Source organism: Poecilia reticulata, chromosome 3, assembly GCF_904066995.2.
Source record: "Poecilia reticulata chromosome 3, P_reticulata-male-v2, whole genome shotgun sequence".
Lineage (NCBI taxonomy): Eukaryota > Metazoa > Chordata > Actinopteri > Cyprinodontiformes > Poeciliidae > Poecilia > Poecilia reticulata.
Genome location: NC_088832.1, coordinates 4,490,847 through 4,518,623, shown reverse-complemented (window position 1 = coordinate 4,518,623; position 27,777 = coordinate 4,490,847). Strand labels below are relative to the sequence as shown.

The 27,777-nt window shown below is 38.8% G+C and overlaps 1 protein-coding gene across 4 annotated transcripts in view; it reads left to right on the top strand.

Moving 5' to 3' along the window:
* The window catches only part of arnt2 (aryl-hydrocarbon receptor nuclear translocator 2), a 161,662-nt gene that overhangs the window by 115,600 nt on the left and 18,285 nt on the right, over positions 1–27,777 (top strand). For 2 of the 4 annotated variants that reach the window (XM_081604957.1, XM_081604959.1), the window contains exons 12-16: positions 11,079–11,226; positions 11,860–11,932; positions 16,231–16,354; positions 16,686–16,788; positions 16,884–17,022. In XM_081604957.1, coding sequence (XP_081461083.1) covers positions 11,079–11,226; positions 11,860–11,932; positions 16,231–16,354; positions 16,686–16,788; positions 16,884–17,022 — 587 coding nt within the window. Of the gene's footprint in view, positions 1–11,074; positions 11,227–11,859; positions 11,933–16,230; positions 16,355–16,685; positions 16,789–16,883; positions 17,023–27,777 lie in introns of all 4 variants that reach the window. The other 2 variants (XM_008405010.3, XM_081604958.1) reach the window with 2 other exon arrangements.

The window sequence follows — 27,777 nt, the reverse complement described above, 5'->3', positions numbered from 1 at the left end:
TCTTCTTTTCTTTATTGTGAAGTTTGAAGTTCTTTATCGTGGAACTTCACAATAAAAAGTGTAAAAGACCCATAAAAAACATACATATGTTACATCAGTGCCAATTAAGAAAAATTAAATGTAGGATATATCCTACAACCAACTCCCCTACACTGTTTGGCATGCTGCCATTTTTTTAAACACAAGAATTAAAGAAAGGAAGAGGGAGAATAATACATGGCAAAACTGAGTGGAGGCAAGACACAACCAGAAACCGGGTATAAATAAGATTGTTGAGCCTCGCTCTTAAATCGAGGTTCTCACATTTAGCTGAGATATTAGCTTCTCTTTGTAACATGTATCGCAGTATGCGGTGTGTACACAGGCTAGTGGACCAGTATGGAAGCTCACTGCACTATTTGTGTGTTGTTGACCACTCATTTCAGTAAATGGCATAAAATCCAACCAACTGGCCTCCGCATGTGCATGGCAGGATGGGTATACAGAGCTGTCATATAAGAAAAAAATAAGAATACATTTTTAGGTTCATTCCAGCAGGGCCGGCTCAAGCCTTCATTGGGGCCCTAAGCGCAATTTGGTTTTGGGGCCCTCTAGTTCTGCTAACAATGTGGACTGGCTGCAATCAGCAGTCTGATCATTAGATCATTCACACACCTGCTATAAACTTATTGCATCAACCAGGTCATGCCTGCACGTTTACAGTTAACAATATTCACCCCACTGTTGCCAACTCACCGACTTTCTTGCTGTATTTAGCAACATTTCAGACAAAAAAAATTCATATAATCCAAAATCAAAATCAGCAGGTCAGGCTTTTTAAAGATCGGTAACCAGGGATCGTCCAGAAAACTGCAATCGGTGCAGCCCTACACACATATTCATGACATTGTGTACCTGGTCCAGAGAAAGGACCAGGCACTTTCTCTGGTGCCTGGTCCTCATTATCATCCTCCACACACATGAATTTACCTGAGAAAAGGAAAACAAAAAACTAAAGATGGAAATGACAAACAAAAAGCAAAAATGTCCTTGGAGAAATTGCAAAGAGCAAAATCTAATTACTTCTGTGTGGAAAGTTTTTATAGTAAAGGCGTATTCTTGTCTTTAATTTATTCAAATAAGGCGTATCTTTGCTCATCCAACCAGAACCCGTCTCTGACCTTTTTAAAGTTAGAAACTCCCTGCAATTTGTTCACAAGATCAAACCATTTAGACTAGCGGTTTCAACGTGGGCAGTACCGCCCCCCAGGGGGCGTTCAGAGGACTGCAGGGGCCGCTGGCGGACATTTTTACAAAAGGGGGGCGCTGGGATGCCTTTGGGGGGCGTTTGGTCGAAGGTAAACTTTACACCTTAATGCACAACAATACCAGTTTAGACTTTGAGCAACTTGGTAAAACTGTATTGTGTAACATTAAACCATGCTTGGCTGCAACTGTATCGATGGCAGCTCTTCTTCTGTTCAGTGTTTGTTAGCTTCTGTTAGCTTCTTGGCGCAGCTCCGTTCTCCTGCTACTGGCAGCTAAAATCACGATACCCTCACTGTGTATCCCTCTGAAAAATGAACCCATTTAAATAAAGAAATCCCTCCATGGGTGATACCTCGATAGAGTTCATTTTATAGCGTTAACACTGGTGCTGTAAGTGGTCTGGTATGAAGCGGGGGTGATAGAACAACACAGTACTTTTAAATGTCAATAATTAGAAAACCGAAATTGTTTCCGTTGTTTTGAAAGGTTTATGTCAGTCCATCGATACCCAACCGCCCTGCACCTTAGGGGCTTAAAAAAAAAAAAAAAGACGCGCACATTGCGCAAAACTCTGAAACAGGAGAAGCGGGACATAAAACGGAGCGACGAACTAGATGTGAATTATGGCATAAAAACAGAGAATCCAACGCTGAATAGTGAAAAAATCAAGACATGATGTGAAACATATGATGATTAGACGGCGCAGCAGGTAATGAGTGAATATTACCTGCTGCGTAATATTCACGATCAAATAAATCTAGCAACAGAAAATAAACTAAATGGAAATGAATTAAGGACAAAATGTGAGAATAAACTAAGAAACTAAAGTAAATACAGAGGAATAAACTGGTATGGCAAGACCTTTCGAGCAATAATGAATACAGAGGACGGTATGGCAAGAATAAACAGATACATTTCCAGATAAAAGGTGAATAATATTGTTGAAATGTCATGGTTTGTTGAGACCAATCTAGTACTGAGATAATATATCTTACAGACCATAACAGTAAATAACTGATCACTTATTATGTTTTAATTAGATTTATATATTATTTCTTCAATATTATTTTTCATGTCAGTGTTAATGTCATGAGGCTGATGACTCCATGACACTTTCAATTTGACTCATTAGGATTGTTAAGAACCAGATTTGTTCTTTGTAATTTCTGTCCAGTAAAACTATTAATCTATAAATCAATAGACAGATCTCTATAAAGATATAATCCATGTTTCTGTCTCATATTTCTATGGCATTAAAAGGACCTGGAACTTTTGTTTTTCCACTGAAAGCTCTGGTTTGCACAATAAATGCCATGCAGGTGAAATTTTATGGTTGATACTCTGATGTCCCATTCTCCTGAAAGCAGCACAGACCTGCACCACCAGAAACTGACAGAAACACTGAAGAGGAGAAGAGTTATGATTAATGTAGTTACAGTTCTATCCATGTTTTAATGTTGCAGAGCTCAGTCATTTTGCAAATAGATCAAAGTTTAAACTGGCATGTTGTACATCTTTTATCTGGTAATTTTGTGGAATATTTAACAACTAGAAAATGGCACAAAATAAGAATATATTTTCCACTCTGGCTGCTGTTAGGCCTACCAATTTGAACTTGAATGTTCATTGCATTTTCATAGATGCCTGCGAAAATCATTTCTATTCCATGGCTTTTATGTTCTCTGGGAAATTATTTTTGATGATAAATACAGAAACAAGCATAAAAATCAAAACATCTACAATAGTGATAGTGATATTAATAATACAATAATCAGTGCAAAGTAGCCTGCAAATTCTTTGGTGGGGGGCGGTGAGGGACCTGGATAAAGGCGTTGGCCCAAAAAAGGTTGAGAAACATTGATTTAGACAATGGTTGTCACCATTGTCTAAATAAGGTGGAAGCAGACTCTCCTGAAGTCCTGCTGCTTCATAGCTTTCATAGATCAGTGTGAAAAGCTGGAACTTCCTACTGATTGCTACTGAGGGCAGATCAAAGATCTAGGCAAACAATCTGCCTTAACTACAGGTAAAATAAAGGTCAGTAGGCCAGAATAAGTTATAAATTTTAAAACTATAATTAGGCTATTTCAATCAAGTCATGCTAAATTTTAAAGGTAGCATATTTTAAATTTATTTTCTTAACAATCCCTCTTTTAATCTCTTTTAAGAGATTACACTCTAAAATATAATTTTAAAATATAGTATGAAAACGTATAAGCCCAAATTCAGAACCACCATCATATAGCTGAAAAATTACGCCCAGTTTTTAGGAATCAACCTTCTACATAACATTTGTTGTTAAAGTGTTGGCATATTCATTGCACATAAAATCAGATCAAGTCAGACAGGAAAATCATATAAATAATTCAAATCCTAAAACAGTGGTTCTTAACCTGGGTTTGATCGAACCCCAGGGGTTCGATGGAGCCTCTGCCGCGGAGGTAAAGACATACTTGTGTAAAGTCGTGACGCGCCCCGCTTTGCCATCACTTGCTGCACAGGATCACTTTACATTGCTTAGCCAATCAGTGCTGCGGAGGAGCACTGATTGAAGGAGCTCCACTCTCAGCATGGATTTGAACTTGTGTCTTTAGTTACTTCAGCAAAGCTCAGTTTTTACCAAATGGAGTATATCCCACGAGAGGTGGTGACGTATTTCCGTTTGAATTTATGCCACATAGATTGGTTCCGGATCCTGCTTGCTCCTATTGTTTATACCCAAAGCTGCAAGATCTGTACCGTGAAAAAGGCGCAAAACTTAAAATATCTGTGAGCTACTGGTACAACAATCGGTTTTGTGGTGTCATTGTCCAGTAATTAGCCGTACCATCTAGTGCTTAGTTTTTTTCATTTCCTGCTGATATCAAGGCGACAGCGACTGTAGCCAAACTTAGCCACTACAGCTAACACACGGTTTGTAGCTGCCTGCTATTCAAAGCTTGAGGATGTTGAAGATCCAGCGTCAGAATGGGAAGACGGAGGTTAAAAGGAAGCTGTACGGCTTCGTTCAGTGGAATAATTTGTTGGAAAAATAATGCAGAGGAATCCACTGCAACGGAACAGCTGAGAACAGAAGCAGCGATTCGCACAAGGTAAGTCAATACGTGTGTTGTGTTTGCGTTGTATATACGGAGTATGAAATATTTTAGGGACTCCTTAGCTTTTGTTTATGTGACATCATATAAAATACATTCACATGCAGTCGGAGCGACGAGTCCTCTATACTGACAAGTAATTAAGAACAGCCGAGAGCAGCAACGCTCAGCCCGAACTAGTCAGTCAGATAAGGTCCAAAATCTCGCTTACAGCCTTAAGTGGCACCGACCACATAAAAAACCCACAAAACAAATGGTAGAAATCACGTATTTCCGAATCCCAAAATATGACATCTACTTCGCTGTTCATAATAATCCACGTAAAGGATTTTCCACTGGCTGATATAATTTGTTGTGCATACACAACGTAATTCTCTTTTCCCCCTGAGATCTGCTTAGAATAGCTGACGCATTTTGTTTTAAAATGGTAATTTAGGTTGCCTCGATTTTTCTAACTAATGCCTCTATGCATAATTTTGTATACTGTTGTGCAGATATAGCGAACAGGGTGCTTGCCTGCAGTAGTTAAATTAATGTCAGCTTCATACTTTCAAGAGTATTCAGATTTTAACATCATTTCTAATAGTATTTAGTTCACTCTGCCATAACTCAGTGTGTACACCTGAAACATTTTTGCAGTTTTTTGTGATACCAGAACTATTTACTTAACATAATTTCTGAGATATGTCAATTATCTCAAGCAAAACCTCAAAAAGACTGAGGATTATTAGTTGATACGTGTGCAGCTAAATATGGACGCTTATAGGTTTTTTTGTTTTAATTTTTCAGGTGCATCGTAACACCTCGTGATGCGTTCTGAGCCATGATCGCTGTGCCGATTACCTTTCCATTGGATCCAAACACCTGGACCAGCTGACGGCGTCTATCAGTCCACGGTCTGCCGGATCTTCACAACGTGGACTAACTTTTTATTTACAGTACTTGGTTAAACTATGATCTCGAAACCGGAGCACCAGATATGCAAAAATCTACCTGCAGACTTTGTTGGCTACCCTGACACTGCAGTCATCCTGGACGGGGCTGAGCCGGACTTCCTCTCCTCCAGAGTGACGAGTTTTCATCACCAGTAAAGGCAAAACAAGTCTGATGTCTGATTAGCTGCTACGAAGTATATTATATATTCACTGTTCATTTTGCTATCCTGTTTAATTTAATCTCTACATTTTACAAACCTTTTTTTCCCCATTTCTCAGTTTACGTTATATTAAGTATTTGCATGTAGATCAGGAATTCAAGTGAGATGTTAAAATGCAACACATTTAGGTTATACCAGCAAAGAAATGTGAATATTAAGTAATATGTAGTTAGTCATATAATTTAATATACTGAATAAGGCTGGATGATATGACTTACAAGATTTTTTTTCATACCAAATTTGATTTTAATTGATTCCTCCCGTCCTCAATTTCTATATTAAAATCACAGAAAAAAGTGCCTTTATTTCCACCATCTGTTCTGTGAGTTGTATAAGGGAGCATTATGGTCAAGATACAATAAATTTTAATTGCAAGAATGCAGTCATCGTTACAGCAGAATAAAGATGAAATTTTATAACAATGTCTTAAAATTACAAGAAGTCGTTTTAATGAGAAATAAAGATTCAGATTGATCTGATGTAACCAGCTCAGTCCATGTGGTTCTGACATTTGTCAGTAATCAAGAGGATGTACATTTCCACCTCAACTGACCAGGAAAGCATTAAAGTAAAAAAAAACTGTATAAACAAATACTGTATACAAAACGGAAAAAGAGCAACTGATAGAAATACTTTCTATATAAAGAAAAGCAAAAACATTAACAGGAGAAAAGTTGTTGGCAACATTAGCTCAGCCAATCTCTCCCTCCAGGAAGCCATCAAACAGCTCCTGTCCAACTCCAACTATAATAAAGATTAAAAAAAGAAAGAAAACAAAAAGTTCAAATAATAATCACAAATTAATAATTCAGATCTAATGTGTTCTGGAATCTATTGACATTTTACAAATTTCACAAATCAATTAGAAGGTTTCACAAATGTTTTATTTATTCTGCTGTCAGTACAGAATAATCTAGTTAGGTTTGAAATGTCTAGGTGTTGTAGTTTTTAAAGTACAACACATTAAAAAAGCTCAAGATAGTGAAAAATTAAGTGTAATCGCCCGTTAGCTATTTTCCGAATTAGATGCTACATTCGGAAGCTAACTTCAGCTACGACTGACAGCTTGGGCACAATATAGACAGATCTATATATGTTTATTTCTATATCTTTATCTATACAGCTTAGATATGTAGATTGCACACTGCACAGATAATCAAAACACTTAACGTTTACATAGCATCTTTGTAAGCTTGTCCCTGTTAGCTACGTCAGACATATGAGGCATTATGGTAAATACAAACGATTTATTAACTTACCTTCGAAGTTATTGTGAAGTTTTGACACATCCATCTTTAATCCTTTGTTGTTGTTGGAGCGTTTCAAGACATCTGAATAATTATATAGGCATCATTAATAGTCCTGCAGCGACTGAGGAGCCATTGTTAACATACTGTTGCCTGTGAACCGGAACCATTCTACGTGGCATAAAAATGCGGAAGTGCTAAAACAGAAGTCCGTGGCATATACCCCATTCTGTAGCTTTCGGTGTACTTCTAAATCTGCTCCTTAGTCGCATCTTTTCGGGGTTGCTACTGCCTCTAGTGGCGTGGGGGTGGTAACACAACTAATATAATTACATTACTAAATCAGAATACCGCTAAGTCTTTATTATTTATTATTAGTTTTTCTTTCTCTTAAGAATGTAGAGTTAATTAAATAATCTAAACAAGACCTTAAAGTGGTTCCAGTTTCTCTCAATGGCCAACCTGTTGAAACTGTGGCAAATTTTAAATACCTGGGTCGTTCCTGGACAGTCAGCTCAACTGTGCTGAAAACACTGACTATATTTTGAAGAACTGTTCTCAGAGACTCTACCTTTTAAGAAGAATTAATGATCTTGTAGTGACCCTATGTCTTGAATTTGGGGGGGGATAAAATAATCATATTTTATTTATCACTACAGAAGGGTTCAGTGAATGCGCATATGAAACTGGTGGGTTCGGTACCTCAAAAAAGGTTAAGAACCACTGCTAAAATAAATGTTCGAAATTGTCTAACCCAGAGTCATGTCTTACCAGAAAAATTATTTTAAATTGCATAAATTTATCAATGTTTAAAAGAAATATTAGTACAAATCTTAATGTTATAGTTAAATGATTTTTAGAAAAGTTAATCAAGTATTCCTGAAGTAAATAGAATTTTACACAATTATTTGCCCAAAATGATCCGTGAAATGTATGAGCAAGTTAGACACAGTACACTACATAGAAAAAAACTTACAATATATGAATAAACCTTGATTAGTAATAATTTTGTACAAATTTAATTTTATTTTTTTAATTATTTTTTTTCACATATCTTCTTTTTGTGTCTCTTTGTTCCTTAATGCTTCTTGAAGTAAAAATGAATTAGTTGTCACGTCGTAGGTAAAAGATGAAAACTTTGTAACAGGAGAAACAACCAAAATGATCCTCTGGTCTATAGTAGCTCATTTATAGTCTATAGTAGCTCATTTATAGTCTATAGTAGCTCATTGAACTCAGGAAAATGAGCTCATCACCTGAGTAACCGATACTCACCTTTTTGAGGATTATTGTGCCCACAATTTGGTGAGTTTAACAAAGAGGTCATTTCCTTTTTTCCAACTTGATGACATCAAAAGAGGAATAGATGTGAAAGAAATCCTGATGAACATCTAGGTATGAAGTCAGCCTCCGGCCAAGCCTGAAGATTCTCGGTTTTCACCAAGTTGTGATCCTTTGATGTTCAATGGGGGCATCAGCTGGTTCAGTGTACTGGAACAGAGTCTGTCACTCTATGTAAAGCTCCTTAATGTATTTTAAAATAAAATAAGTCATTCCTCCCAATTTGAATTGATGTTTTATTTGCACTGATTTATTAATTGATACTCTTTATTGTTTTAAGTCATATATTGTTCTTGTTATCAAATCTTATTTTAATAATTTATTTATTTTTATCAGGAAGAGAGATTTTGTAGCTTTTAGTTTTATTTATTTTGTCTCTTTAAAACTTCATTCCAAATTATAATTTCATTCCTTATATTAACTCTCCTCCTGTAATTTTCCTTTTGTATTATAACTCAATAAACTTATCATTTTTAAAAAGCTGCTCCTTTAGCACTATATTTTTGACCCTCTTTTTATATAAGGATTACACGAGAAATTAATGTTTCCCACCGTGTTGAACCCAAAACTTAACTGTATTTTAGAAGCAGTTCCATAATTGCTAATTTGTAAATCTCCAATTTAGACCAATTTAATTTGAATCCTCATATTTTCTTGTCACTTTAAAACCTGAAAGAATGATTAGCCTGTTTTACAAGAATAAAATTAACTGTGTCACTAAATATAAAAATGACTTATCCTATTTTAATCATAGTTTTAAATCCCAAAATTTCAACCATTTTTACCTTTGTTCCATATATTCTTTTGAAAACCTATTTATGAAGTATTTAATTGAATAGTGAATTTTCCTTTTTATATTGTTTATCAATTATCAATATATTTTCAGTTTTGGGGAGAAGATTGATACCACTAAGTTTATTAAATGATGTAAATATTTAATTTTAGACCTTCCTGTATGACTTAGTTAACTTATTTTAAACCATATGAAATGAGATGTAATAATGCAACGATCACTTTCCCTTTTTTAGGAAACACTGTTTTGTATGTTTTACTATTATTTGAGAGGTAATGTTATTAAGTTTAGTGTATTCAATTTATAAATTTTATATCATATTGCCCTCTTTATTCTATAACAGAACAAATGTTCTGCCACTGCTAACTCCTGCATCACACAACACAGTTTGATGCAATTCAAACATGGTGTCCCAGATGCTCTTACAATCTGCACACCTCAATCAAAAAATTTTACTTTTGTAAGAAAGTAAGACAGAACTTGGTGCCTTTAGCTCAGTATGTTCTGTAGACACCCCTCAGTCCACTTCAGCATTTTAAATTTAAATTTCAAATTTAGTTTAACTTTAGTTTTCACTGAATGATAGCCACTCTGATATGAACCAAATAAAATTTACATCCCTACGTTTGTTATTGAAGCGTAGCACATAATGCAATTCAGATATGACTTTAAGAAAGAACATGAAATTATAACGGCTATTTCCTTCCCCATTCTTCTCATATTGGAACGGGGGGAAAAAACACATTAGATTCATTTGAGACAGAGTGAACCATCGAGGCAATTAATGCATATCCGAGAAATGCAGAAAGTTGTAACCACACGTCTTGCAATCATAAAACTTTTGAGATGTTTTTTCTACAACCCTACCATACCAAAAAAGATCAGAATGTCAAGCGAGAAGAATGTGAGACAATAAACCCAGTAAATGTAGAATGCCCTGTGATAAATTAGGTTAGAGAAAAATTAAAGCAGGCATCCCACTCAAAACGAGATAAATTTGGAAAAGATAGTGAAATATTACCAACTTGAACTGGCAACTGGCAGTGGTTTGCAATTCGGAGGCCAAAGCACACCGAAGGAGGGGTCAGAGGACAGAGGTCACATGCGGAGAATCCAGGGCCACCAGGGAACCAGACAAACAGGACATCTGCTGAGGTGCAGCTTGACATGTATCTTGCCCATCGAGAACTGTGCAGAATCCATAGTGTAAAAGCACCCGGAACAGGTCAAGCATCCGTAGAGCACAGGGGATGCAATGTCCCCTTATTGAACTGAGGTCAGCTCTTGATGACAGCAGTGTTCGTGGGGGAGAAAACGCAGCAAAAGTCACAGAACAAAGGAGGGTGGTACTTCATCCCCCGTCAGGATGTCTTTGATCCTTGAAGTGCGACCTCCTGCCGAATCCAGCCGGCATGCTTCATCAAATAACAGTCAGAGAGCACATCCATCCGCGGGTTCTGTAAGCATCAGCGTGACCCAAGTAACAGGAAATAGCAGGTAATCTTCACCGACCTCAGTTAAAATATAGTAGATGTCGTCACTTCCAATTAAAAGTCCGGCATCAGAGTCACAGTTTGTAGTTGCAGCACTGTGGGCAGCTATGTCTTGGCTCAAAGCAACAGCAGACACCCGAAGCCAGATGCCAAGCGACACCATCATCTCACACCTTCCAGCATGGTTCCCAGCCTCAGAAACCTACCCCCAAAGACTGACTTCAATCTCCAAGAGCAGAACTGCCAGAGAAAAATAATACAAGTTAACTAAAAAAAAATTCAACAAAAGTCTATGCCAACTTTGCTTACTCCAAAATGTCAAATGAATTTTCCCGTCTCTGTGTTCTATTAAGTCTCCACATAGCTCTCTGCCATTTCTCTCGCTTCACACCCCAAACTCTGTTGAGAGAAGAAAAATAGAATTAAGCAAGACATTTCACAACCAAATGTGGCAGAAGTAATGAAGTAAGCTCACTTACTGTTTGAATCAATACATGTCACTACCTCAATTACATTCACTCCGCTTGTGCCAGATAACTACAAATTTTAAAAATCACAAACTCATTAAAGAATTTAAACAAAATCTAAAATGTCCTAGTACTAACACTTTTAAAAGTTGTGATTTGATTGCATTTTGTCAAATTATTAGTTTAGTCAGTAAATTAAACAATGCTGCACTTAATGTGTTTGCTCCTCTGCAGGTAGTGAAACTGAAGGGACAGGTGCTGTCTGTCATGTATCGTTTCCGATTGAAAAACAGAGAGTGGATGCTGATTAGAACCAGCAGTTTCACCTTCCAGAATCCATACTCTGACGAGATAGAGTACATAATCTGCACCAATACCAACATCAAGTAAGTTATTTTACATTCTGTTTATTACTTTCATTTAAACTCTACTAAAAGTCTGAATCACTTAATTCTGAAATCACTAAACAAGAACTTTATCGAAGAAAAATCAAATCTCTCATTAGGATCAGTGGCAGGTTGGGCAAGCCCCTCTTTCCAAACACTGTCCCAGAACAGATGCTTCATTTTGTGAAGCTGCTACTAAAATAGATACTAAAATAGTGACCTAAAGAAAAGGCCTTCTCCAGGTCGGACTATGACATAATTTTTTCAGATACAATAATTTGTATTTGTGTATTATGGGAAAATGTTCACTCTCTACTCTTAAAGTTGTTTCACTGGTTTTAACAAAGTCTTCTGTTATATAAAGTGCCTTGAAAGTTAGCCACGGGTGTCTAGCTGCTCTCTACTAGTGCAGTTGGGATGAGCAATAGTTTATTTCCTGAAGAGATTCAGTCTTGGTGTCACTCATCTGAATCATGCATGAAGGAGTTACATGTTAGTTTATTGAGGTATGACCTGTAACACATACAGTTTATAACATTTTATAACAGTTTATAAGCATTGTTTCAGGTATGAACTCTCGCAGATGTTTGGGATGTTGTATGAGAAACTGACTGTGTCTCTTGGCTTTTTCAGGCAACTGCAACAGCAGCAGGCAGAGTTAGAGGTTCATCAGAGAGATGGAATCACAGCTTATGATCTATCGCAGGTAATCCCTTTTAAAAACAGTTCCATAACTTCAGTATAAATGCAGTGTTCATTTCCTGGACATCTACATGAACAGGTGCTTTAAACTAAGTCAGAAGTGACATAATAAATGTTATACATTTGTCCTAGAAAATGGCCCTAAAAATGGGGACAGTACCTTCAGTATTCACTAGGATGCTCCGATCAGGTTTTTTGCTGCCAATTCCAATACCGATCGGCAAAGATCGGCCATCGGTCAATCACCTGGATTGGCTGTTAATTTTTCACTTTAGGTATAAATGCTGCTATATGACAAAATGGAAAAATTATCTGGCAATAAATTCACCTAATTTTGACTTAATATTTGCAGGCACAATACAGCAGCTATTCAGTCAATAGGACAACTGAAAAACCTGCAATCAGTAAAACAATATTTAACAGTAAGGTTCTCAACATTTTAAATTATACCTCCATCCATCCATCCATCTATTTTCTTTACACCCTTGTCCGTTAGCTGGAGATAGGCACCAGCCTATCTCCAGCTAACGTTCCGGGCGAGAGGCAGGGTACACTCTGGACAGGTCGTCAGCCTGTTGCAGGGCAACACAGAGACACACAGGACCAACAACCACGCACACACACACTCACTCACACCTAGGGGCAATTTAGAGAGGCCAATTAACCTGACAGTCATGTTTTTGGACTGTGGGAGGAAACCAGAGTACCCGGAGAGAACCTACGCATGCACAGGGAGACCATCCAAACTCCATGCAGAAAGACCGGGGCCGGGAATCGAACCCAGAACCTTCTTGCTGCAAGGCAACAGCTCTACCAACTGCGAGTAAAAAATTTCATAACACTGCCTATCTAAAATAATGTCCAGAAAAAAGAAATATTCAAAGTCAAATGCAGGTTGCATCAAAAACAATCCCAAGTTACTGAATCAAAACTTTGAGAGCATGACTAGCTGATTAATGCTGGTTCTAATTGGTTGTTTCTGACTGAGCGGAGTAATTCTGCAGAACACAGGGAGCAGGGGCAGAGCCAAAGGGGGGGCCGGGAGGGCCAGTGCCCCCCCTGTCATCTGATGATTGGCCCCCAGATGTTACGTCTGCCGCGCTCCTTCTGAGCATCGCTCTCCTTCTGGGTGCGGAGGGTCACGTCTTCACCTCCATTTGTTAAAACGGCGGGGCGAGTTACGTCTAATTCTTCGCAGCGGCGGAGCCGCGTCCACATTGGTTGTGCAGTGCACTGCGCATGGATCTAATTAACTTCTGCACCTTAATGTATTTCCTCAAAGTAAACTGCCGGTCCTCTGTTTAGACTGCATTGCACATTTCACATTGCACTACATTGCATTCTCTTTAGTTTTCTCTGTTCTGTACTGAAGCATGGAGTTAAAGGCGCCGTTTCAACTAAAGAGAATGTATATATATATATATATATATATATATATGTGTGTGCGCACACACATTTAAAATTTTGCCCCCCCAGAGGTAGTCCTGGCCCCCACCTTTGCCCCCCCAACTTTAAAAGTCTGGCTCCGCCACTGACAGGGAGGAGGCGTCGATTATTTTTTCCAGAGATTATCTATCTTATGTTATTACATAGCGAATGTTTTAATACATATGTAAAATCTTTTTGTTTGTTACCTGCTGCAGCTTTAAACAGATGTTTGGTGTGAGAATTCACTGCAGGTGGAGCAGAAGCCAAGCTCCGTTTGTGAAATATCACGACCAGTAGCGCTTAGCGGTGGTCCAACAGCGGGAGCAGAACCAGCATCTTACACTGCTAGCTCGTTGACTTAAAGTATCAGGTTATTTTGTTTAGCTTTCAGACCACTATGGTCTTCCTGGTGAGTGTTGGTAGTTGTGTGCTGCCAGTGGCACAAAAAGTGGGTATGCAGGGTATGCAACGCATAGGGGCGCAGCACCAGAGGGGGTGCCAAAACCCCGTCTGGAGGGGGCGGTGCGCCGATGATGTTTTCCTATACACTTCAGCGCGCCTTACGCTCCTTCACCTCGCGCACATAACGAGGTAAATGTAGTGGGTTTTACCCTTCACGTATCGTCGCCACTTTGGGGGGGGGGCGAGTGATCGTCGCTCCTTCACCCTGACGTTCCTTCCCTCGGGGAGGGGGCGCCGATCTATGTTTTCGCATCCACCTGAATAATGTGTAGTTGCGCCACTGTGTGCTGCTTTACCTTCTCTTTGATCACTCCGGACCACTGCAGTGAGCCTCGATGCATCAAGGAAATCTGGGATTCCATAACTCCCAGGCAATACCACAGGCTGATTGCCTTAATGCCACATTGCATCGAGGCAGTGATTAAGGCAAAGGGATTCCCAACCAAGTATTGAAGACATATCGTTTTTAAAAGATGTTTAAAAACAATATTTTAATTTAACGTTTTTCTTTTTTTTCTGCAAAAACTGAGAAGTTTAGGCTGATTTCTTCAGAGTATTCTAATTTTTTGAAGTCCTGTTTTCGTGGGTTTTATGAGCTGGAAGCCCAAATTATGTAACAAACAAACAAATACTTGAAATCATTTAAACTGTGGGCCCTGAATCTATAACTTATGACAGTTAGAAATTTTAAGGATTTAATCAGGTGATGTGATATTATTTGACAACATTTATGTTCTGAGGCCAAGATGAAAATAATCACATAACCTGGTATTATGTATTTTCACAGATTTTTTAGGATAATCCTGCTGTTGCAAATGTGTAGTTGGTTCTGTAGTGTAGTGTGTTCTTTTGTCAAAGAATAGATTTTAACTTCTGCTGTTGGTTTGTAAACACCGAATGGTCTTGAACTGAAGTTCAGTGTTGAGTGAAAACACCTCAGGTTTGACCCACATATTTTAATGTTGTCCAACAAAAAACATACCACAAAGTTCGCAGTTTGTGATAGAACCATGAAGGTCTTCATTACTTGGCTGGAAACACTTAAAATGTGTGTTGAAAGACAAAATAAATGCATGTTGAATGATAAAAGAAACGGATACAAACAGATTGAAGTATTTTATTGATTGTGTGTTTTTATGCAGTGGCATCTCAGCTGGAACTGGTGGTGTCCTGTTAAAATACAACAAATAAATGGATAATACAAGTATTGTGACTGTTTGAAATGCACTGAAATGTGTGAAGGCTTTGTGTGGGTGTGGCTTACCTCTGTCTCTTCCTCTGCAGGGTGTTCAGGCTAAAAGATTCCCCAAGGGCCTGAGAACCTTTTAAAGGTTCCAGAAGAAACCAAATCAAATGGAAAAGGGGGACCAATAGAGCTATGCACTTTAGAAGTTTAACATTGGATTTATATTTATAGAATTTAGAGGTGCTTAAAAGGAATAGTATTTGCTAACATATATTATTCTGAAAATTTGGTTATTTTGTCAAGGTTTGTTTGTGTGCGTGTATTTTGTTTTACCCTTTTTCTTGGTGGGTTTGTTAATTGGAGCAGCCAGTGACTATAAAAGCCTGCATGTTAGCCACATTGAGTGTTCTTGCTGCTGAGATCCTAGGCCATTGTAAGCAGGGCAGTCTGTGTAAACACCTAGTGGGATTGCACCATTTCTCTGCCTCAAGACTCCTACTTCCTCTATCTGCTAAGGGCCATTCTAATAAACCACAAACTTGACAATTTGCATTGGCATTTTTAAAATAATAAAGTAAGAAGATATATGATGATTCCTAACAATTTTCTGATCATTGATGATCAGTTTCCATGATAATTATATCCAGGCAAGAAAAGTTATTGGTTGGACTATTCCACCTTAATTTGCATGGGCGGAAATACTTGGGCGGAAAGGTCCGGACCCCCCCAATCTTGGAAAAGTCTAGAATTGCCACCCCACACCCCCCACCCTCCCAAAGAAATCATAAAATAAACCATAAAAGAAACCTGTGTATTGTAACAAAGGTTTCAATATGAAATAGCAATATGAAAAGGCAAAAGAAACAAAGAACAAATTAAATCTGTCATTCATCTAAGAAAAAAAAAGACTGAATTTTTAGCAATAATGACATGGGATTTCCTCCCTTGTTAATTGTACCCATAATGGGTGTGATTAAAAGTACACCCACTGTTCAAAAGAGAATTTAATAACTGCTGTCACAAAATCCTAATGTCCTTTTCTGAAAGTAGTTGGCGTCTGCACTGCAGAAGAACATCTCCACCCTTGTTCTATAAATGTTCTCCATTTAGTGAATGGAGAAGAATATTTTGGACATGTAGTAGATGTCCTACATGCACATAACTACATGTAACCATGTATTTGTTATTTTTAATGAAACTGACATAACATGTAATTGTTCCTTCAGGTGCCTGTGGCAGGAGTCAGCAGTGGAGTCCACGATACAGGGAAGACCATTGATAAGACAGAGACTCTCTTCTCCCAGGAGAGAGACCCACGCTTTGCTGAAATGTACACCAGCATATCTGGCTGTATGTCTGCAACACACACACACAAAAACACACAGTTGTGTTTTTTTGACTTGTGGGAACTTTACATTGACTTCCATTCATTTTCTACGCCTGACCCTTACCCTAACCTTAACCATTACATACCTAACACTTACCCTAAAAACAGCATTTATCTTCATGGGGATCAAGAAAATGTGCCCAAAGGAGGAGGACAAGGAGGACCCACAATCCCACTTTTTAGACATGTATAGGTCCACACCAGGATATAAAAATGTTGTCCACGCACATACACACACACTTACCATTTATATAGACTGCTTTGATATATAACTGGGGGTTTTTTTATCCAAAGCGGGAGACAAGAAGATGATGGTTCCCTCTTCTACGGCAGGAGGACAGCCTCTCTACACCCAGAGCTCTCCCTTCCAGCAGGGCCACTCTGCCAAAAGCTTCAGGTATGCTTCAGTTAGTGGATGTATTCTATTCTGGCAGCTTACAAAGTAAAAGCTGTGTATTTGACTTTTTGTCTGTTTTGTGTTTTTGTTCACAGCTCTTCTGTGATCCATGTTCCTGGTGTAAATGACATCCAGTCCTCAGGGTCGTCCAATCAGAATCTAGCTCAGATTTCTAGACAACTTAATACAGGCCAGGTAGCTTGGTCAGGCAACCGACCCCCATTCGCTGGGCAGGTAATGCACATGGAGTGAAAGCTGTGGACATTTGGGGAAAAAAACAACAAAAAAAAACACAGCTCCAAACTTCCTCATGGCTGAGGTGACTTTGCATCAGCTGTGTGATCGTTGTCAAGTTAACTAATCCAAATCTGTTGTAATGTTTTATACCATTACAACAGATTTGGCCTCATCTGTGAGGTCAAAGTCTGGATCAAGTCAATGACTTTGTCCTTCAACTCATCTAAAGACAAAGTGTTTTGGATAGAATGTCAGTCCTCTGATCAATTTAATGATGCAAAAACATCCCTGAGAGCCACAGACTAATCAATAACTTAGAAAATTATTCAACATAACTAACAAACTGCAGCAAAAAACTTAAAAAGTACTGTGAGTTTACATATCTCCCACATATTATTAGGATTATCAGCACTTGCTCTACTGTCATGTGAAACAATTTAGACCTATAAAAGTCTATATGTTTTTCATTAATCATTGGTAAGATGAATGAACAATAAAAACTATCGCTGTAATAGCGCACAAATACATACCATGAATTTTTGGTAAAAAGTCATCCCCAGACAAAGCTGATCTTCATCAAATCCCCAGTATTAAACCGTATCCATTTCAGGAAGAAATGCCCCTTTTCCACTGGCTCTAATGGTCCCGGCTCAACTCTTTGTGAGTGTTTCCACCAGTATTTTTTGAGGCCGGTTTCAGCTTTTTAGGTTCCTGCTTTTTATGCCAGCCGGGCTGGCCCAACTTGTGTGGGTGACGCTAGCTTCGCTCCTGTTCACTGACCGGCCGTGGGTGTGGTCAGACGTAGCAGTAAAGAGAGAAGAAAAACAAACGGCACAAAATTTCAAACTCGCTGCAACACAGGAGTGATGGAAGCTACAAGCAAGCGGTGGAACAATGAGATGCTGGTTTTTCTTTGCATCAGACTTCAATATTCAGTGGCAACTTGATGAAGCAATGAGGAATGAGTTGTTTTTGTCAACGTAGCAGAGAGAACGGGAAGCCTCGGTTAGCTACTTCGGAGCAGAACAGCCCCACGGTACACCCTGACTCAGATACATGCTACGCCGCTGCTGCGCTCCAGCCAGGTTTGTAGATATATCTGTCTGGTTTTTACTATATTTAAGTTGCGCTATTTATAACTTAGTCAGTATTGTACAGCATGTTGCCCTTCATTTGTTCTTTTAGGTTTTATCTTTGCGTGAAGGTACATTCCATTGTTTATCATTGTGCTGTTGTTGCTCCGGAGTTTTCCCCTGTTGTGAGATAATTATTATATGATTTTCTATTCTTCTAAAGTGGCTAGATAAAAGTTCTTTATTAAACAGTTATTGTACAGGACATAAAAATGAACAGTAAACCTGAAGAAAACGAGAGCGGTATTTTGTCCATGGCTGTATTGCACAGGATTAAAACTTACAAGGTAAGGTAAGGTAATTTTATTTATATAGCACATTTTCAGCAAGAAGGCAATTCAAAGTGCTTTACATGAGTTAAAAGGAAATACAAACAAAATAACAAACCAAAAGAAAAAAGAGGAAAGAAGACTAATCTACTGTTGTTCTAAATCTAAAGTATGTAAACTAAGTGCTTCTGTTCAGGGTTGCTAAGTATCTAATTAAAATTTCTAAATAGTGAGTACTCTACAGTTTCTGATAAAGAGGGACTGATCAAATTCTTTTTCTCTGTTAAAGTGAGTATTCCACAATTCTAAGTTTTTTCTAAATCCTTTTCTGGGTTAAAAGCAGTGGCGCAACTACACATTATTCAGGTGGATGCAAAAACATAGATTGGCGCCCCCCCCCCCCCCCCCGAGGCGACGATACGTGAAGGGTAAAACTCGCTACATTTACCTCGTTATGGCGCGCAGAAGTGTACGGGAAAACATCATCGGCGCGCCGCCCCCTCCAGACGGGGTTTTGGCGCCCCCTCTGGTGCTGCGCCCCTATGCGTTGCATACCCTGCATACCCACTTTTTGCGCCACTGGTTAAAAGTAATGTAAACTAAGCAGTGACTGTTCCTGTTAAGTATTTCTGGATTCCAAGTTCACAGTTATTCTAATTCTGATTCCATTTCTGGGCTGTATAATATTGATCTAAATAGTGCATACTCCACAATTTCTGATATTACTAATAAACTAAAATAATCCTTTTCTGGGTTAAATGGGGAGTACTCCACCCAAAACAAAAAAAGAAGAGGAAGGGACACATTAGGGCAAATGGCAACATTCAGACAAAACAAAGACACGAGTAAAGGCGGTGACGTCAAAGGGCCATGAAGAAATGTTGCTGATTTTTGTTGATGAAGACTGAAAGTAGGCCTGTCACGTTGACAAATTTTGCTAAGCGATTAATTGTCTAAAAAATGATTGCAATAAACGCTAATATTGTTTCATGACCTTTTGACACGGATTTGATGGCATTGACTAATGTGATTTCCTGCCATATACACTTTATTTTCAAAAGAACACATAACACTGGAACCATGAGTGAAAGCAGTTGTAAATTCTTGGGGATACTATAACAAAAAGTTTCTGTGCTGATTAATTTTTTTGTGAAGCGATAAAAGCTGGGTAGCTCTTGAATTGCTACATAATAAAGCTGTATTTCCCTCAGCCCACTGGCTGCAATGTTGACACCTTGAGATGCCATGAGACCTAAATCCTGAAAATCATGGCATGGAGTGCATCCCAGTTTTCCATGTCTGGCATATAACCATTCATTTTATCTTAGTAGACAAGCGTCATGACCTGTTTGTTCTGAAGATCCTGCAGCTTCCACTTCTCTCCATATGGTGCCTCCTCACCCCGACTCTCATACTGATAGAGCTCACTGAGCTCTGTTAGGTTAAAAGCACATCTTCTGAAGTTGGGATATTTTTCCTCCAACAGGTTCCAGAGAAATCCCCTCAAACCAGATGTTGGACTGGATTTTATTTCACTGTCATTTGTTAGCTTCTCATTTTCAACAGTGGAGCTATAAAGGTTGAAAAAGGTTATCATTTTGGATAAAGTCTCATCAACATCAATATTTCCACTAAATAAGAAGCAAAAAAAAAAATAATAGTTTGATAGAGGAAAAGCCTCTCAGACTCTGAGCTCAAAGGAGATGCCAGAGAGCAATAAAACTTTTTTTTAATTAGACAATTTAATTTCACATAATTATCGCGGTAGAAGCCACTTGTTTGTTAAATACTTAATGAAACATATTTACCGCGTTTGATGTTGTGACGTTTACTCACAAAGACGAGGTAACTAGTCCAAGTTAGTCGTTTATTGAACGTTCAGAAACTACAGCCGCTGTGATGAGCCACAGCAAAGGTAAATTAACCCGAACAGGTGATCAACTCAAAGCCACTCGCACCTTTTTACTCTCCGTCTCTCTTTGTCATTTAAGCAACCGTTGCCGCGCAACCACCTGCGCTCCTGGAGCCCAGCAGATTACGTAAAACATAAATCCATACAATGTCAGGTTTTCAGGCTTGATATTTATTTTTGCGATCATTATTAATAAGCCTCCCTGAACACAGCGGTTGATTAGTTAATTTTAAACTCCTGCTCTGCTCGTTATTTTGGTAATGGAGCCGAAACGCACAGAATTGCGCAACACCTTGTTGAAATTATAATGATTATTGTTGTTGTTGGCTCATTAATTTGAACACGTTTTGTTGATTTTGTTGTTATGAACGCTTTAAGCCAATCAGAGGAGGACGTGCTGGTCTCAGCCTCCTCACGGCGTTCAGTTTGTCACCTGATGCCGAGATCGACTCAAAACCTCCCGCGATCGACGTGTTGCAGCCCCGCTCTAGCAAAGCACGAACAGTTCAGAAACCATATGAAATGAGAAAAAAACTATTTATTAACTGATTAAGTCGTGTTTTAGATTGTTATTGAAAAATTAATCAGTCACGGATGATTAGTGGGCGCACTCACAACTGCACAGTGAACCCGTTGATTTTTTTTTTTTTACAGCTGCAGCCGCTCTCCTCTCTCTTGCAGGTACTGCGTACCCCCGCTAAATCTTTTAGGGGTACGCAGTACCCTACCGTACCCCCCTACTTTCACCCCTGACTGGAACTGATAAACTAAATAAACAAAACAAAACAAACCAAAAACAAAAATAAAATGGATTCTCAGTCTCCATTAACAAAAAACGTACTTGAATATAAACTAAACAACATAAAGCCAAAGTGGAAATAAATACTGCATTCAACCAAAAGAGTGCAGATTATGAAGTCTGTATACTATATTGCCCTTCAGTAATCACTACATTTAAATAGAGAAGACGGCACATCTGACTACCTAATGCAATAATTCATACTACAAGTTTTTTTTCCCCCTATTTTCCCCTTACGGCAATCTTAGAACATTTTCCGATCTAAGATTATCGCTGGTGATTTCATAACTGATCATCCTGCAGTGTGTGGTGTGTTACGGTAGATTGGAGTTAGATTTGTTTCACAATTATTCAATCAAAAAAATGGTCAAACAAAAATAGTAGTATTCAATCAAAAAAAAGTCAAACAAAAAAGTAGTATTCGATCAAAAAAAATCATGTCAAACAAAAATAGTATTCATTCAAAAAAAAAAATTCTAACAAAAAAATCTTAAAAACTTTTTAATTATAAACAGTGATTCTTGAGAATAGGGACAAAATGGGTTTTAATTTTTCTTATTTCTCAACCTGATGTATGCAAATATGACAAATAATGTTTTGGAAATGTAAAGATGCTAAGGTGCAGGTTTCCAGTTGCAACATTTTCTTAAAAAATAAATTTTTTAATCGACCTGACCTGACCTGTCATCACCATCTGACAAAAATAAATAAAAAATTATTTTTAATGATAAATGATGATATTTTTACTTATTTTGCAGACAAATGCTTCTCAAGAAACAAAATATTATTTAAACAAATAACAACAAAAAGTCCATCTGACAGAGTTGACAGTGCATGATGGAGTTGACACTGAAGCTGGTGACAAACTAGTGAGTAAAATGAAAAACTTAATACATGTGAAGTAATGCAATTTATGTAAAATACATTAAAATGAATTAATTGCACATTTAAGTGAGATTTGACAACAATTTCACTGAAAGAGTCACAAAAACTCTGATGGAGTTGACATCTGACGGAGTTGACAAAAAGCCAAACTATCTCAATTTATATGATGTAATTCTGAAGGAGGCCATATTCTAGTTCATCAGGTCCATGAAATCTTTACATTTTACCAAAATTAAGCTTTTATTTCACAAAATTTCATAAAAGTTTTGTAAATTGTCAGTTATGGTGTTGACACATCATGGTTGTCACTTAGGAATAAAAAGAAGAAAAAACTAAAGAATAGCATAAGCTAACCGGAGCTAACTAGCCCTCTTAGCAAAGGAAGAGAAAGGAAGTGGTCGTGGGGTCCTCAGAAGTTCTGGTGCCCCCCAATAATGCCTGATTTGTTTTTACATTCTTTTCATTTCTGACGGTGTTGACAAAAACTAGGGACAAATTTCAATGGAGTTGGAAAATATATAAAAATTATTTTTAATTAAATTTATTGATACTTTTATAATTATTTATATGACTACTTATACTTAATTGTCATAATATATAATTCAAATACCTGGAAAATATACATTGTTGTGCTCACATGACCGAGGTTAGTTTAGTCAGATATTTGAAAAAATTATATTTTGTGTATATTTTATTCAAATTTTGTGCTTTATCCGTAGGACCTGTTTTGTCCCTATTCTCAAGAATCACTGATAAAAATATTTTTTTACAAAACAAAAAAATGTTTAAAGAGCTTTTTTTAAAAATGAAATCACTAATTTTTGTTTGAAACTTTTATTTTTGCATATCAGAATTTTTTGATTGACAGCCTAAGTTTTTGGTTGAGTTTTTTTTTAAGCTCCTGTTTTTTGGTTTTACTCAAAGTTTTTTGATTGAACTCAATGTTTTTTGCTTGCGAATCTCACATGAACATCCGGGGCGGGGCTTAAGGACGAGCAATGTAAGACGTGTTCCGATTGGTTAGCGCTGACTAAAGTAAGTAATCTTCACAAAATGACACCGTTTAGCAGCTACTAAAGTGTCCACCCTGTTTCAAAGAAGAAATCTTACACAACTTATGATGACAGTCACATATTTTGTCTGCCGCCATCCCCGGTAGCATATTGTGCTAGCTAATGTTAGCACTAGGTAAAGTGCATAAACTAGGCTTGTGTACGGTAATATTCGCCTGTTGTTGGATTCACTCTTCCCGTTCCACTAGGGGGCTCTATAGTTGCTTTGTATTGGTACGTGGATTAATGTGTAGAAGAAGGAAACAAACGGCGGACCAGTAGTGTACTTAGGTTGCCTAGCAACCACACTAACAAGCCGAACCTGCCATAAATTTACATCTTACCAATCTTACCAATGTTCATGAGTGTTGCCCAATGTGGTGAATTATATATTAATGCTGTAAAGCTATGTTTAAGTTTGTGTCCTTTTGAATATCTCAATATTAAGTATTGACGTTTTGTTAGTCTTTTTTTTAACGTTATTTACAGTTTAACCGGCATGTCCACGTAAAGCACTCGGCAATAAAAGAACAGTTACAACATCAACGGCTACCTTATGTTCTTCGTAACATAAAGTTAAACACACGGCAATCATGTTTAAAACCGGAGATTCTGCGGGAGAAACAGACCTTGCTACGCTAAAGAGGAAGAGAGGATAAGCTAAAGCAGCTGTAACTAAGATGATAACATCGGCAAGCAAAAAAATCAGAGAAAATAAGCCAGAAGAATTAAAGTCAGTGTTGCAGAGCCTCGACTCAGCCCTTGCACAACTTCAGGAGGCACATAAATGTTATCATTCTCGGCTCACTGATGATATCGACAGAGAAGAGTTTGATGCTTATGAGAAGCTTATCTTAAGGAACATTCATGACGTGCGTCATGAAGCTCTAGCCTGGCTGCAAGATGAGGAAGATGAAGCTAGTCTTAATCCAGATGTTGATGAGGAGTTGGATGTAACTGCACAAGTTAATTTGTTCAGTGAATCTCCAGCTGATATAAATGAAGATTCCACATCATCAGAACTAGAAAAAATCCAAGCCCTAAGAAAGAAAGAGAAAGAAGACTTTGAGCTGATGCTTAGACTCAACAAAGAGGAATTTGAGCTAGAACTTCAGCGACTACATCACAAGGCTGAGCTGGATGCACAGATGCTACATAATCAGCAAAAGATGCAAGCCCTAACAGCAGATCTTCATTCTACACCTAAAACTGGCCAAATTCCTACTACACCACGACCCTCGCCTTTCCAGAAGGCAGATGATTCAATCTCACAACTGCTAGAGTTCTCAAGGCAGCAGTATCAAGCCCAAGTAGACACTCTCAGACTCCCACCAACAGACCTGATCAAGTTTGATGGTGACCCCCTCCAGTATTGGAAGTTCATGAAGCTTTTCACTGCAATGGTGGACAAAGAGTCTGTTCCTGCTGAAGAAAAGTTAACCCGTCTGCACCAATACATAGAAGGAAAGGCTCAAGATGCTATTAGTCACTGTCTATACAACTCCAATCCCAGCGAAGGTTTCAAGGAAGCACTTGACTGACTGAAGTCAAGATTTGGAAATCCTCATTCCATCTCCCAAGCTTGGGTTGAAAAGGTTTTGATCTTTAAAGAGATAAGAGACAATATGCAACTCAGAGACTTCGCAGATCAGCTGAGAGGCTGTAAGGACACACTTGCTGCCATGAAATGTGAGGAAGAGCTCAGTGGCCGCCGCACATTATTTGAGATAATCAGCAAGCTACCTTCAGATCTCAGGGCCAAGTGGCTAAATAAAAACTACGACATCACAAAGGAAGGACGTCTACCAAATCTCAACGACGTTGTCAGCTTTGTGGAGATAGAAGCTGAAAAGAGATCTGATCCAGTCTTTGATGGGTTAATTGGCTGCAAGAAACATGAGAAGCCAAACAGTTTTACATCACCTACCAAAGTCTCAAAGAAACATCGTCAAAACTACCCCACCACTGTCAAAGCGGCTGCAGTCCATGGGAATAAGACCACACGTACCAAGCAGCCAGTTTATTTAAAATGCCTTAAATGCTCAGAGCACCATTTCTTAAACCAGTGCCCAGGCTTTCGATCACTAACAGTGCCAGAGCGCCTGGTGTTTGTTCAAGAAAAAAACCTGTGCCAAAACTGTTTCATGATTGGGCACAGTGCCGAGATTTGCACGCGCAACTGGGTGTGCAACTTGCCCGGCTGTGGAAAGAAACACAACAAATGGCTGCATCCTAACCACACTAACAGACAGAATACAACAGCAGACCAGGACACCACTGATGACAATAAAACTACCCAACAAACACAACCTATCTGATCACCTAATGTCACATGTGGATTCGCTGGAGCTGCAAATGGTAAAGTCTGTTTACCTATTGTTCCTGTGGTTGTTAGGGGAATAGTTAACATCAGTTCTGTTGCATATGCATTACTTGATCCCGGAGCCAACACCAGTTCTGTTGCATATGCATTACTTGATCCCGGAGCCAACACCAGTTTAGTGTCGGAAGAACTGACCAAGAAGCTAAAGGTCAAAGGCAAGCCTACAAGGTTAGACCTTGATACTGTAGGATGAAGTCAAGAAAGCTTATTTACTCGAAGTGTGGATCTTGAGATTGACTCTCTACACGATGGCAGCATCTACACACTTAATGGTGTGAGAACACTAAACATTAAGTGTTTAGTGTTCTGCCTCGTCAGGTGTCTCGTGACACCTGACAAGGCAGCCAGATGGGATCACCTAGCAGATATCCCTATTCCTAGCATCAAGTCCAATGATGTGCACCTTGTCATTGGACAAGATGCTCCCCGTCTTCTCAGAGCTGAAGAGTACCGTGTAGGAGGTGATAATGACCCTTACACTACCAGAACAGTACTCGGCTGGGCCATAAATAGACCCATTGATTACAAAGAAGTTAGGAAAGCTAAAGCCTACTTCCTCAAGTCAGATCAAAGTCTGCATACACAGGTGGAAAGATTTTGGAAACTTGACGACCCCGCTCAAGAGAACAATCTGTCCATCAATGACCACAAAGTGATTGAGCTGTGGGAAAACTCCGTTACCAAAGAAGGCTCCTTTTAAGAATGAAGTAGTGACACTGCCTAACAATATCAACTTAGCAACACGGAGACTACAACTACTGGAACATAGATTAACAAAGAACCCAGATCTGAAAGACAAGTATGTTAAGGCGATGAAGTCAACCATTGATAAAGGATATGCAGAAGAAGTTCCAGCCTTGTCGCTCAACCACAATGATGACAAAGTTTGGTATCTCCCACATCATCCAGTAACTCATTCTCGCAAGCCTGGAAAGGTGCGAGTCGTCTTTGACGGCGCAGCAAAATATGATGGAATATCTCTCAGTGACGTCATCCACCAGGGCCCAGATCTAACAAACAAATTAATAAATGTGCTGATCAGCTTCCGACAAGGTCCTGTTGCCATAATGGCGGACATCGAGGGCATGTTCAACGAGATATATGTAACTCCAGAACACAGAGATGTGCTACGGTTCCTGTGGTGGAAGGACCACGATCCTAATAATGAGGTAGTTACTTACCGGATGACATCCCACCTCTTTGGCGGAGTGTGGTCTCCAAGCACAGCAAGCTTTGCACATCTATATGATGCAGATACTATCTCCACTGTAGAAAGAAACTTCTACGTGGATGATTGCCTGAAATCCTCAGACACACCCCAACAAGCCATCCGTCTAGCAGCACAGCTGATTGACCTACTCATGCAAGGAGGGTTTCGCTTGACTAAATGGACAAGCAATTCAACTGAGGTTCTACAGTCTATCCCAGAGGAGGAACATGCTAATCAAGTACCATTGTTGGACCTGGATGGAGATCCATCTTTGGAAAGAGCTCTGGGGTTGTTCTGGGACATAACAAATGACTGTATCACCTTCATCATCAAGGTCAAGAACAAACCCAACACTAAAAGAGGCATGCTAAGTACAATAAGCTCAGTTAATGACCCTCTGGGGTTAGTTGGCCCTTTTATTTTACGGGGAACGGCACTGTTTTAGGCACTATGTCGCTTGAAGCTAGGTTGGGATGAAACCATCCCAAGTGACATTGCTGAGCAATGGAGCCGATGGTTAAATGACCTACCAAAACTCTGCAGACTACAGGTGCCTCGGTGTCTCAGACCTGAAGGTTTTACTGCAGATTCAGTCACCATGCAACTTCACCACTTCAGTGATGCTTCTGAATTTGGTTATGGTGCTGTTTAGCTACCTTAGGGTTGTAAGCAACAATAACATGTACTATAATATTGTTCTATCTAGGAATAGTCTAGTGTCTGTCAAACCGAGCACTATTCCAAGACTAGAACTGGCAGCAGCTGTAGTAGCTGTAGCTTCAAGCTACCCCTCCTGGATTCTGTCTTCTGGACAGACAGCACTATTGTTCTGCATTACATCAGAAACGAGAAAAGGTACCAAACCTTTGTTGCCAATAGAGTTTCACAGATCCGAGAAGTCTCACAAGCCTCACAATGGAAACATGTCTGCACAGAACTAAACCCTGCGGATGACGTTTCAAGAGGACTGTCTGCTGAAGAACTCACAAACAGTGAGCGGTGGCTCAAAGGCCCTGCCTTCCTGTGGCAGGAAGAAGAGTTATGGCCTTGCCAGCCTGAACTAGGAAGCTTGACCTCCTGATGCAGAGGTAAAGAAGTCAAGTCAGACA